Source organism: Lupinus angustifolius, chromosome LG06 (genome assembly GCF_001865875.1).
Source record: "Lupinus angustifolius cultivar Tanjil chromosome LG06, LupAngTanjil_v1.0, whole genome shotgun sequence".
Lineage (NCBI taxonomy): Eukaryota > Viridiplantae > Streptophyta > Magnoliopsida > Fabales > Fabaceae > Lupinus > Lupinus angustifolius.
In genome coordinates this window covers 32,481,466-32,495,423 of record NC_032014.1, presented here as the reverse complement: position 1 = coordinate 32,495,423, position 13,958 = coordinate 32,481,466, and the positions used below count along the sequence as shown (strand labels likewise).

Genomic DNA, 13,958 nt, shown 5'->3' with positions numbered 1-13,958 from the left:
CGAGAAAGACTCAATCAAACTGGATGAGATCACATCTGCACTTCTGTCCCACACTCAAAGAAGACAGAATGTAGGTGAAGGTCTCAGAGTGATGGTCTGTATGTGAAAGGGAGCCAAACGTGTGGGAGGAGACAATGCAGAGGAGGTCCTGCCAAAGGGAAAATACTAAATTCCAGGGGCAGAACACTAGTAGAGTGCTATAAGTTCAAACAGGCTGGGCATTACAAAAGGGATTGTCCCAATGAATGGAGTCCTAGCAAGCCGGTGGGGAAAGATGGAGTATCTACAACTGCAATTGTTGCACAAGAAGATGACTCTGGTTACAACAGTGAAGTTAATCTACTATATGTATCATCAAATCATAGTAAAGATGAGTGGATACTTGACACTAGTTGTTCTCACCACATGACTCCAAATAGAGAATGGTTCACCACATACAGGGCAAGCAATTTTGGTTTCGTGTATCTTGGAAATAATAAAGCATGTGGAATTATTAGTATGGGAGAAATCAGATTTCTGATGGATGATGATGTAGTGAAGACATTATGTGAGGTTAGCCACATACCAGATTTGAAGAAGAATTTGGTTTCTTTGGGGACATTGCAGGCTAAAGGATTTAGCTATAGAGCTGATGGGGACAGTGATTCTTCGAGTATGCAAAGGTGCTCTGACTGTGATGAAGGGTAAAAGGACTGCAGGGAACACTTATAAGTTGTTAGGGAGAACAATTGTAGGTGGAGTTGTTGGAGTGTCTGAAGAGATCTCAGTAGATTCAGACCATGATGCTACAAAATTATGACACATGCGTTTGAGACATATGAGTGTGTGTGACATGACAAAACTATGCAAGAGAGGACGGTTGAGGGGAGTCAACAAATACAAACTAGATTTGTGCAAGTATTGTGTGTTTGGGTTATAGACACAAGTTAGTTTCAAGGCTAGCCAACACAAAACTCAGAGCATTCTAGACTATGTCCACACTAATGTATGGGGACCCACTCATGAACAATGCCTAGGAGGTTCTAGATATTTTGTTACCTTTGTTGATGACTTTTATTGCAAGATCTGTGTATATTTTCTGAAGCATAAGTCAGAAGTCTTTGTTAAGTTCAAAGTTTGGAAGGCAGAGGTCGAGAACCAGACTAGTAGGAAAATCAAATACACGAGGTCAGATAATGGTAAGGGCTACAAAAACTCCAAGTTTCATAAATTTTGTGAGGAACATGGCATTCAGATGCACTTTTCAGTGAAGAAGACTCCTCAACAGAATGATGTTGTAGAGAGGATGAATAAAACTCTTACAACCAAAGGGGTTCAGTGCATCTAGACAGAGTCATTTGGTTGACATGTTGAAGAAATCTCTATATGGGTTCAAGCAGTCTCCCAGATAGTGGTACAAACAGTTTGACACTTATATATTGAAGTTTGGTTATAAGCGTTGTGAGTATGATTGTTGTGTTTATTTTAGAAGCCTTGATGATGGTACTTTTATTTTTCTATTACTTTATGTTGATGATATGTTGATTGATGCTAATCATTTGAGTAATATCAATGAGCTGAAAGTCATGTTAGGTAAGGAGTTTGACAGGAAAGATTTAATGGATGCTAGGAAGATTCTTGGGATGGAGATTCACATGGATATGGGAGCTAGAAAGCTAATGCTCTCCCAGTAAAGCTATGTTGAAAAGATCTTAGAGAGATTTGATATGAGCAATGCTCAAGTAGTGAGCACTCCATTGACAAATCACTTCAAGCCTTCCCTAGATCAGTATCCAAAGACAAATAAAGAGAAGAAATACATATCAAATGTTCCATATGCAAGTGCAGTGGGTTGCTTGATGCATGTTATGGTTTGTACTAGACTAGACTTGGCACAAGCAATTAGTCAGGTATGCAAGTACATGTCGAAACCAAGGAAACATCATTGGGAAGCAGTCAAATGGGTTTTCAGATATTTGAAGGGGACTACATGTCTCAGTATCATGTTTGGCAGCCAACAGAGTAAGCCTTCAGATATTGGTTATGTTGATTCGGACTATGCAAGAGACTTGGATGATAGAAGGTCCACACTAGGGTTTGTCTTTACCATTGCAGGTGGACCAATTATGTGGAGATCATCAGTTCAGTCTATTGTTGCTATGTCCACAACTGAAGCAAAGTACATGGCAGCTGGTGAAGCTTCTAAGGAAGCTCTATGGCTTATGGGGCTGGTAAATGAGTTAGGCATTAAGCAAGGTGGAGTTCCACTGCATTGTGATAGTCAGAGTGCAATCTTCTTGGCAAAGAACCAGGTGTATCATGCTAGGAACAAACATATTGATGTGAAATTTCACAAGATCAGAGAGTTGGTAGCTTGTGGGCAGATACTATTGCAGAAGGTTCACACTTCAGAAAATGCAGCTGATATGTTAACCAAACCGGTTACCGTGGACAAGTTCAGGCATTGCCTGAGCTTGCTGAGCATTTAGTGATGTTGGACTATGGAGCTTCCCTAACCCAATGGCGGAAGATGGAGATTGATGATATTCGCCAAGGTGGAGATTATTATACAATGACTCACGTATCTAGCTAACATCAATACAAGGTATGAGCTTGGGCTGATGTAAATGATTGAGGTAGATGACTATATTTATGTTATGTAAACCTAGCGTAACAAAGAAATAATAGTAAAACATTAATCATTATTCTCTAATAATATATAGCGGTAATCCTTCAATGCTTCCGGGGACGTAGGCACAATTGGCCGAACCTCGTTACCAAATCTCTTGTGTTGTTCTCTTGTCTTTATATTCTTTACTATTTGATTGTTCGCTTGTTCCCATTACAGTATATCATCCACCATTCATTTATATTAGTTTTTTTATATTAAAGAGTCGATAATAAATTTGAAATAAATAAATATATAATGAAAGTATATAAAACTCATACCCATTAGAATATACAGTTTTCTCTTCTCATTATAACAAAATAGAATATATCTTTTAAATAATATTAATATAAATAGATTTTCTAAGTAATCAAGTACAATGTGAAACCTAAGCTGAACTTCATTTCTGCAGAAACCCCATATTATGTTTAACTGAATTAAATGGTTAAACTATTAAATTAAACCGAATTATTTCATATACATAATTAATAAGTATTTATAAATATATAATTATTTGATTATATGGTAATAAAAAATCTCCATCTGTTTGAATAGTAAAACAAAACATTAAACTAATATTACATTTTTATCACTTTTCATGTTATTCCATTTAACCGAATTTTACATAATCAAATTAAAAAATTTCACAATTCAACTCTTCATTTGATTAAGGTCATAAACTTTCGATCAATGATCAAATCGGTCGTACCGTCTAGTTCATTAATGCCTCTACTAAGGTCAAACGCCTATAATACCCGGAATTGCCTCCTCAACCAAGCAAAAGAAAAAGTGGTACAGAAGTACCACACAATAGAAAACATTTCTTGTTTCCCCATAAACCCTAATCCTCTCTCTCGCTTTTTTCTCAAGCAACCATTCATTCACGTTAAGGTTTCATCAAACCCTAATCTCTATGGGAACTCCAGAGACTTCACGCGAACCCTGCCCTGATCGCATCCTCGACGACATCGGCGGCGCGTTCGGCATGGGCGCCGTCGGAGGCTCCGCCTTCCATTTCCTCAAGGGTCTCTACAATTCCCCCAAGGGCGAACGCTTAATCGGTGGCTCCCAAGGTGTCCGTCTCAACGCGCCGCGCGTGGGTGGAAGCTTCGCTGTTTGGGGTGGACTCTTCTCCGCTTTCGATTGCACCATGGTATACGCGCGTCAGAAAGAGGATCCGTGGAATTCTATCATTGCTGGTGCTGCTACCGGTGGATTCCTCTCCATGCGTCAAGGCGTCGGCGCCTCCGCTCGCTCCGCCGCTTTCGGCGGTGTGTTGTTGGCGCTCATAGAAGGCGCTGGGATCATGCTCAACAAGGTCCTTAGTGCGCAACAACAGGTTCAGATGATCATGGATGAACCCTTGCCGCCGCCTGGTTACAGTGAGGCTCCGGCGGATTCAGGTGCCACGGAGAAGCCGTTTTTCGGTGGGTGGTTCGGTGGAGGGAAGAAAGAAGAGTCTTCTGGAGGGAGTGAAACGAAGATTCTAGAGAGTTTTGATGCGCCTTCTGTGCCCAATTTTGAATACAAGTAAGTAGGGTTTTGGTTTTGTTGAGGTGATCATTGTTGTGTTGAATTTGAAGTGTTACTGAATTATTTGTTGGAAGCTTCGTTTTGAATCTTATTTTGGTGAATGCCTCAATAATATAATTTATTTTGTTTGAATTTATGATTTTTTAGCTGCTCTGATAGTTTGTGTTTGAATTTGTTTGTATAGTGTTCAAAGTAGCTTAGAATCAAAATGTTACTTTGAGAGCTTTTGGAAAAAAAAGAAAACTACTATTCTATGACATTTAAGGATTTAATTTTGGGAAATTGGTACTGAATATCAAATTAGTGTTCAAAACAAGGAGGCTTGTAATTTTGGAATACATGTAATATACAAGAATATAAAAAAGTAAGTGATTAAATAAGTGAACTCGGTTTTATTCTTTGTTCGCCATCTCGGCTTTGTTGAAATAAATTCCAACGCCTGTATAATGGTTTCAAGAATAGCTTGTAATTTTGGAATACATGTAATATACAAGAATATAAAAAAGCGAGGCATCAGACCAGATGTTTATGTTTAGGCTCTAACACAAAAGGTGAGGGAATTAAGGATCCTTGTATTAGTCGTCGTATAGGGTGATAACAATGCTTTGCTGATTTTAAATCATGAATTCATGATCATCACTCAACAGCATTTTGCCCTAACAATATCACAAAAGAACAAACTGGAGTTGAACAATCATGTTTTGTGAAGTATGATGATGCATTGTTGTTTGTGGTATGCTATTTGTGAAATGCTATTTGTGAAATGGAAGGTTCCATACAATTGGTTTCACCTGCTTTGTTTAATTTAGTAATGTACAACACGAGGGACTATATTAAGCAACTGAAGTTTTATGTTAATACTGTGTTGCATATGTCTGCATTTTTGTCACAACAGGGTTCTATTTTTTGTATGGTCTTTGTTGTCTTAAACTAGTCCCCATGTTTTTATACTTTTCATATGGTATTCTGATTGCTGTATCCAATTCTTTACAGGTAGATGATTAGGGCCAGGACTCAAATTTTAATAGACTGTGCTTCTTTTATTCTGAAGGCTATTTGAAGCATGGGACGGCACAATCTTATGTCATTTTTACAACTCTCTAGCTGGATTTGTTATATAGAACAATGTATTTTTCTAAAAGAAAATGTATTTTTGTAATGTTGCCAGGTAAATTCACTTTTGTTAGCTTCATCCTCTTTAAGATGTTTATGTCACATTAAAGATAAGATTGTGTATATCTACCATTCATAATTTCCATTTGGTGGGACTCGAGTGTTGAAACTGGCCGCCAAAGGAAAATAAGTTCTAAATTTGGGTTACAAAAGTAAGAGTATAGTAAAGCATTAGAGCTTCAATTGATACATGGCAATTGGCGACCCAAACTCAAGTTTCAACTCAAATCTAGAACCTTTTTATTTTTTATAATCAACAAGGCTTAAAGCCCAAAAACAGAATTAAACTGGAAAAATAACACAGCAAGAGAAGATGGTAGCCAGCTAAAAGACCAATGTGACAAAGGTCTATTACATAATGCTGTGTAATAATTATTACTAATGTAAAAATGGGCTATATATTACGTGCATAATCAGAGATGGCAAAATGGCTGCCCGAACTGTTTAGCTTGCGCTTGTAAATGCCCACAAAAATTTAAGCAGGCGTGGGCATGCCTGCATTGGATAACGGATAAAATTCAATGTTCTACGGGCAAATAAAAAATTCATATAATAAACAAAATTAAATTAAATAAAGTAGTTGAAGATAAAAAATTAACAAATTTTTTGATATTTTATATGAAGTTTAACAAATTATAGTAGATTACAATTTTTTAGGGATTAAAAATCACATTACATCATAAATTGAAAATTTTCTTACTTTTTTCCTTAAATTATGTTTATGGGCTCCCCGCATGCCTAATAGAAATGCCCGTAAACTTGGCGGGTAAAACGGGCCGGACGAAACGGACAAAAAAATTATGCTCTGCCCACAAAAAAATGTGGGCGCGCCCCAGACAATACCCGTTTTGCCATCTCTATGCATAATCAATGCATTGCTAACGAGATTCAACTTAAAATTCATAATGAGGTCATGGTTTGAATCTTATTCCTAGCTGATAGTCTTTATGGTTTAATTGTCTGACTCAAAAAGCCAAGAGGCCTAGAACAGTCGGAAGGGAAGTGATAAATCATTAGCTACCTCTACCTATTCCATAGGGTAGATTGACTTAATTTAGGTTTTAAACCATTAGTCTTTTATCTATTTTCTTATTCCTATTCATATGAAGCTTGCAATTTAAAAGTATTAAATTAGAATGGTGTAAGATGCATTTCATCTCATGGGTGGGAGCATATGGTCTAAATTTTGTACTATTTTATGTACTCTTTCATTCTCATTAGTCAAAAAATGTAAAATTAATATATATTTAATTTATGTTTTATTTTTCCGATCAATAAAAAACAACGAGCATATTAATTTATTGAGTGATACAAAGTTTAAGATAAAAGAAGTGATGAGGTATAAGTTCACCTGTATAGTTACCATATAGTATTCAAGTGGAAGAAGGTAAAAAATCACTTTGAGAACCAACAATCTAAGTTGAAACCTTGTACATGAGTGCTTGACTAACTCCAAGCACAAACCCTCTACTTGATTGAAATTGGTTAAGGTTGTGTGTTCTTATCTCTTGACTTATCCTTAGGGGAATGGTTTTAGTCTTATCCTTAGGCACTTTTTTCTTGCAGCAATTATTATTAGCACTAGAAGGAAATCATTCTCAGTTGGATCTATCTGTTGGCTTGCAACCCAATTGAAACTTGTGTCAAATGAAACTCTTTGATGGAAAGAGATAAATTATTTCAGTCTAAGATTGATTATCCAAACCAAATCCTCAATAATACAATAATGATTTAAAATTGAGAAAAAAAAAATATCCACAAATAATATGAGTTTTATATATTCTCATTGTCTCATCCAATATTTATGTTTTATTATCATTGATTTCTATTTTTTTTAATATAAATGAATGAGAAATGAGATATTGTCTGTGTATAAATCTTTATACTGACATTACATATATATTATTACTCTTTAAAATTAAATAAGTTTATTCTAAATGAATGATAAAAATATAACATTGGTCATATGTAATAATTTTTCATTACAATGCAATTCATTTAATGAATATGTGCATTAGTCAAGGTCTTCCATTTTTGGGCACTACATCACTATTTTTTTTAATAATGTGCACCAAGAGATCCCCTTTAACATATAGAGAACAAATTTCTTACTAGACATTGAGATTATGAAGTGATTTTTGTATCTACCCACAAAACTTTCCTTCACAAATTAAAACGAATATAATAACTTGTATAAAGATAAGATAAATGTTATTTAAATGAAATCTTCATAATATTTAAACAACGAAAGTCTTCTAAGAAATGTGTTCCCAAAGTTTACTTTGAATTTTCAACAAAGGCGTGCTACTTGGTCATTTTCTTTATCTATATTGTAGAGAATACAACAAACATTGTAAGGTTCATGTATGGTCATAGGATGCTTTTTCCATCTTTGACGTTAACTCATGCCTATGTGGGAACATTTGAGAGTTCATGAGAAACCAAAAATAGTATCATATAAAGAAGAATGAATAGATAACCTTTTCTTTTTCTGTCAATCATGAATATGAATATCATAAGTTTACGTAAGAGATTAATTCATTTTGAGATGTATGACTACTTCTTCTAATGACTGTCATTCTTAGAAGTCGAACTTTTGACCTTTTAGTCATCCAATGATATAGCGGAACCTTAAATTATTAAACCAATATGTTGTCGGTAAATATCATATTGTTATACAATGATAATAATGGTTTGATACATTTTTATTGTCTATATATAATTTTTTTATTCTCTATATGTTATTGTCATTTATATACTTCACGTGTGTTGATTCTTAGATAAAAGAATTGAGAATGGTGAACCAACTCTTAAACTCTAATTTTATAATCTAAATAAATCTATAAGCTCTAAACTTTTGCCTCAATGTCCAACAAATTATTGAAGGTATATGTATATAAATTATTTACTGTATATGTATATAAAGTATGATTTTTACGGAAGCACATTTATTGTCTCACTTTTTATATTTTATGTATCATTACCCTAATTGATTAAAAATAATAATAATTAAATATTTTTTAACCAATCATATCTCCTGATACATAAAATAACATAAAAGATGGAGCCGATTTTTTATATCACAATAAATGGTTTTTCTATAACCTCTAACATGTAAGCCCCACTAAAAAGATGGATTTGCCTTTTTTGACCGCACACAGGAACTAGAAGAAAAAATGAAAAAGTATTTGTCTATTAAAAATAACATATTTAATGAATAAATTTCTATACATTTAACCAAAAACAAATGGATTAAAAATATATTACTCATAAATTTTCAGTTTAAATTTACAATTAACCATGACACTACAACCATTCATATATAGTTATATGGTTCACGATACTAATTTTAGTATTCAGCAAAACATTATTATTACAATACTTCTTTCGTAAAAAAACTCGATACGTAGTATGCGGTACGTGAAATAGATCACATGGTAGATAGAAGTAGGTACTCTTTTGTCTCTATATAGTATATGAATGACAAGTTTGGAATTAAGGCAACAATTCTAAACTTTTTCTATGTCTAGACTTAAGCATTGGAGTGTAGAGTTTTCCCTTCTTCCTTTGTAACAAAACTCTTTTCTTCAGATGAAAAAATCATCAAAATCTTTTGTGAAATTCTCATCATACTCTCTTCTATTCTTCTTTCTCATCCTGAACCATGCAAAATCATATTCTGATATGTATAATGAAGAACATATAGTCCTAATGAATATAAAACAGTACCTACAAAACCCACCATATCTTAGTCATTGGACCCTATCAAACTCTTATCATTGTTCTTGGCCAGAACTAAACTGCACCAATGATTCTGTTACTGGGTTATCTCTTGTTGAGTGTAATATCAACCACACAATACCAACTTTCATATGTGACCTCAAAAATCTCACACATATTGATTTCAGTGCCAATTCTATTCCTGGAGAGTTTCCAAGATATCTTTATAATTGTTCCAAGCTTGAATATTTGGACTTGTCTATGAATAACTTGTATGGCAAGGTTCCTGAAGATATTGAAAGTTTGTCTAGTTTGCAGTATCTTAACCTTGGTTCAACCAATTTTTATGGTGATATTCCTGTGAGTATTGGAAGGTTAAAGGATCTTAGAGTACTTCAACTTCAATATTGTTTGTTCAATGGAACTTATCCTGATGAAATTGGCAACTTGTCTAATCTTGAAACCTTGGATTTGTCCTCTAACTTTGAGCTCCCTCGGTCGAGTTTGCCATCGAGTTGGACTAAGTTGAGCAAATTGAAGGTGTTTTATATGTATGGCTGCAACTTGGTTGGTGAAATTCCTGAAACCATTGGAGAAATGGTTGCATTGGAGAAGTTGGATATGTCAGAAAACAATTTATCTGGGCAGATTCCGAAAAGTTTGTTATTGCTGAAGAATCTGACCAAGCTATATCTTCAACACAATAGTCTATCTGGAGAGATACCTGATGCGATTGAAGCGTTAAACTTAACCGCTATCGATCTCACGAAGAATAATCTAACAGGGAAAATACCTGATGATTTTGGAAAGCTCACAAAGTTAACAGGCTTGTGCTTGTCTACAAATAAGTTGTCAGGGGAGATACCAGAAAACATAAGCCGTTTCCCGTATCTGAAAGATTTTCGTGTCTTTTTCAACAATTTATCAGGTACTCTTCCTCCTGATTTTGGCCGATTCTCGAAGCTAAGATCCTTCCACATCTGTTCCAATAAATTTTCAGGAAGGCTACCAGAGAATTTATGCTATTATGGTGAGTTACTTAATTTTACTGCTTATGACAATAATCTCAGTGGAGAGTTGCCACAATCACTAGGGAATTGTAGTAGCCTGGAGGACTTCAAAATTTACAATAATCAGTTTTCGGGTAACATTCCTAGTGGTCTTTGGAAATCTTCCAATTTGTTAAATTTCATGGTGAGTCAGAATAAGTTTACTGGTGAACTTCCAGATAGATTATCTTCAACTATTTCACGCTTCGAGATAAGTTACAATCAGTTTTCGGGTAGAATTCCTGCTGGAGTATCTTCCTTGAAGAATGTTGTAGTGTTCAATGCCAGTAAGAATTTCTTCAATGGAAGTTTTCCTCAAGAGCTAGCAACTCTTTCCACGCTAACAACTCTTTTGCTAGACCAGAATCATCTCACTGGGTCAATTCCATCAGATATAATTGCGTGGAAGTCGTTAGTGACTCTTAATTTGAGCGAAAACCAATTCTTCGGGCAAATTCCAGATACAATTGGTAACTTACCTGTCCTTAGTCAGCTTGATCTGTCCAAAAATCAATTCTCTGGAAAAATTCCTTCTAAACTTCCTATACTCACCAATCTCAATCTGTCCTCGAATCGTTTGACAGGGCGAATTCCGAGCGAATTTGGAATATCTGCATTTGCCAGCAGCTTTTTGGACAATCCTGGTCTTTGTACTGATAACCCAGCACTGAACCTTACCTTGTGCAACACCGGTCCTCCAAGGCGAACCGAAGGTTCATCTTGGTCTCTCCCTTTGATTGTAAGCCTGATAGCAGTATTCTTTGGATTGGCTTTGCTGGCATCACTCTTGATCATTAGACTCTTCAGAAAAAGAAAGCAAAGATTGGATAACTCATGGAAGCTCATTTCCTTTCAAAGGCTGAGTTTCACAGAATCAAACATAGTTTCATCATTGACAGAACATAATATCATCGGCCGTGGTGGATATGGCACAGTATACCGCGTCCCTGTCGATGATTTAGGCTATGTTGGTGTGAAAAAGATTTGGAATAACAGAAAGTTAGACAAGAGGCTAGAGAGTTCCTTTCATGCCGAAGTTAAAATATTGAGCAATATTCGCCATAACAACATTGTGAAGTTGTTGTGCTGTATCTCCAATCAGGACTCTATGCTCCTTGTATACGAATATCATGAAAACCGAAGCCTCGATAGGTGGCTATGCAAGAAGAGTAAGTCATCCGGCATGTCAGGTTCAGTCCACCATGTTGTAATTGATTGGCCGAAGAGATTGAAAATTGCCACTGGGATTGCTCAAGGTTTGTGCTATATGCACCATGATTGTTCACCACCTATTGTTCATAGAGATGTGAAAACAAGCAACATACTTTTGGATGTTCAATTCAATGCAAAAGTTGCTGATTTTGGTTTGGCTAGGATGTTGATCAAGCCCGAAGAACTTGAGACCATGTCAAATGTTGTTGGCTCTTTTGGATATATTGCTCCAGGTGAATGCCATGCCAATCTTTTCATTTTCATACTAAATTTTGTGTTTTTTTCTCTACTTTCTCATGTTTAATCTGAACCTGATTTTCAAGTTTGGTTTCTTGAATTGCAGAATATATTAAAACAACCCGAGTCAGCGAAAAGGTTGATGTCTTCAGCTTCGGGGTTATCTTATTGGAACTGACAACTGGGAAAGAAGCTAACTATGGAGATGAACACTCATCTCTTGCAGAGTGGGCATTGCGCCATGTTCAGTTAGGAACCGATATAGAAGAACTGCTAGACAAAGATGTAATGGAACTCAGTAATGTGGATGAAATGTGCAGTGCTTTCAAACTTGGGATTATGTGCACTACAACAAAACCTGCTAGTAGGCCTTCCATGAAGGAAGCTGTGCAGATATTGCACCGCTGCGGAGAAGGATTTACTTTTCGAGAGAGGAGCGTTGGGAAATATGATGCTGTTCCCCTTCTTAAGAATTCAAAAAGGCAGCACAGTTTTGATTTTGTTGATAGTGATAGTGGATATTGAAGAGGTCGAGTCTTTGATATCACATGTTCAAATCTTAGGAACTGCCTCTCTGCTTGTAAGGTAAGACCTCATATAGTTACTCTTCCCATACTCCACTAGTCGCGAGGAGCCTTGTGCATTAGTGAATATGAACCACTTCTAAGGAGACCGACTCGGTTGGGTGTTGTTACCATCAAATCTGTAAAATGAGCCAACATGGTTTGGAAGAGTGAAGAACATGGAATCCAGCATTATACAAATGAGGCTTTGAGACAGTGTTGTTGAGGATCATTTTGATTTGAACCTCTCTTGGTATTGCTATTGTACCTGCTTTGTTTATAACCTTTTTCTTCTGTTTACTAATCAATCCTATTTGAATAATATAAAAGCATAAATAGAGTGGTAGATTTTCAATTATTATGTGCATCTCCTAATTTTCCAATTCAATGTGTATAAGAAGAATAAGACTAAACTTGAACCTTGGATTCACAAATAATATGGTTTTTCACCTTTTGAGCCAAATTGAGTGAACTTCATCCCTCAAGACAAGTTTTTTTACTTATTTTTTTGCCTTAAGAAAGTTAAGTTGCTCTTCCTTTTCTGATCAATAGGCATGTCATGGAAATTAGTGCATTTTGATGAGAACTTCAATCAAAATGTCTCATTTCTTGTTTGTCTTGATTATAGGAATTTAAGAGAGCAGAGAATGAAGCTGGAAAGTATAAGAGATTGATGCAAACTTGAAGTTTGGTCAAGTTCCTCAAGCGCTAAGCGCACACGTTTGAAGCACCGAGTGTCCAAGCCAATTTAGTACAGGTCCTATCTGCCAGCAAATGTTCTGTGATTGATCATGAGTAATGGCCTATCAATAGTGAAGAATGTGTTTGGTTCTTGAGCACTCATTTCAGATCAACATAAAACCTTAGGTGAAATTTGTCAGGGGACTTTTTTAGCAGCCATTTTTTTGTGACATCTCACTGCTTCAAATCCTAACTTCGGGAACCCGTAGGTCAAGTGAAGCATACAATAGTGAATTTTCATCTCGATCTTCACGAATTCCCGGAGACAGTGAGTTAGGATTAGTTGAGACAGTTACTAGGCTTAGTTCTTCAGAATTCTTAGCTTTTTAATAACTGAGATATCCTCCTAGTTTTGTTCATTTTTTAGTCAAGTAATAAAAAAACTGTTTTTTTCCTCCATTTTCATTTCAGTTTCTCTGTTGTCTAGATTGGTTTCTCCATTTATAATTCTGTTTGCTATATGATCTCTGATATCATGTTTAAATTTCGACGAATCCCGGACCGAGTTTTCGCAAGGTGGGAGATTGAGTTTGTCTTCTTCAAGAGTTGTTGTGTTTGAGAGTTGCTACTTTTTCAAAATGCTTTAAGGCAATTGGACTTGCACACTCCAAGCTTTATATTTTACTTTACTTGTTGATTGAGACTTGTTTATTTTCTAACAACTACATTTATTCAAAAATGTTCAATTTGCCTATAAGATTCTAGATAAAAAGACATAGAGACAAACTCAATCTCTAATGAGAATCCTATGTTGCTTGTATGTAAGTATGTTGAAAGCGGTAGCCTAGTTTAGTAGCTGAACAAGAGAAAGTCATCATCCGTATCAGCCGAGTAAGTATCATCTTAAGTATCAGAGAGACTAGTGCTAAAAAAACAAAAACGAAAAACAAAATAATAACATTTTTATCATTTTTCTTTACTTTGCTATTAAAAACAAACGGAGAAACAAGATCTCTCGATCTCCAGTACTAGAGAGAATCCTTATTCATTTTAGGGTCAGTTCATTTTTTCCCTGATTGGCGAAAGAGATTAAAAATAGCCATATGGGTTGCTCAAGGTGTGAGATACATGCAACATGATTGT

General features: G+C 35.5%; 2 protein-coding genes across 5 annotated transcripts; both read left to right on the top strand.

The window, feature by feature from the left end:
* LOC109351341 (mitochondrial import inner membrane translocase subunit TIM17-2-like) lies at window positions 3,411-5,315 on the top strand. 2 transcript variants are annotated; one of them, XM_019592812.1, is made up of 2 exons: window positions 3,411-4,186; window positions 5,178-5,315. In XM_019592812.1, the coding sequence occupies exon 1, from the start codon at window positions 3,561-3,563 to the stop codon at window positions 4,179-4,181; it is 621 nt and encodes a 206-aa protein (XP_019448357.1). In that variant the 5' UTR covers window positions 3,411-3,560; the 3' UTR covers window positions 4,182-4,186; window positions 5,178-5,315. The 2 variants fall into 2 exon arrangements, with proteins under 2 accessions (XP_019448357.1, XP_019448356.1); XM_019592811.1 differs by having other exon boundaries at window positions 3,412-4,177; window positions 5,174-5,315.
* On the top strand, window positions 8,836-13,274 carry LOC109351339 (receptor-like protein kinase HSL1). Of its 3 annotated transcripts, XM_019592810.1 has the most exons (4): window positions 8,836-11,567; window positions 11,678-12,387; window positions 12,763-12,891; window positions 12,984-13,274. In XM_019592810.1, the coding sequence occupies exons 1-2, from the start codon at window positions 8,945-8,947 to the stop codon at window positions 12,094-12,096; spliced, it is 3,042 nt and encodes a 1,013-aa protein (XP_019448355.1). In that variant the 5' UTR covers window positions 8,836-8,944; the 3' UTR covers window positions 12,097-12,387; window positions 12,763-12,891; window positions 12,984-13,274. The 3 variants fall into 3 exon arrangements, with proteins under 3 accessions (XP_019448355.1, XP_019448354.1, XP_019448353.1); XM_019592809.1 differs by having other exon boundaries at window positions 11,678-12,156; window positions 12,763-13,274; XM_019592808.1 differs by having other exon boundaries at window positions 12,763-13,274.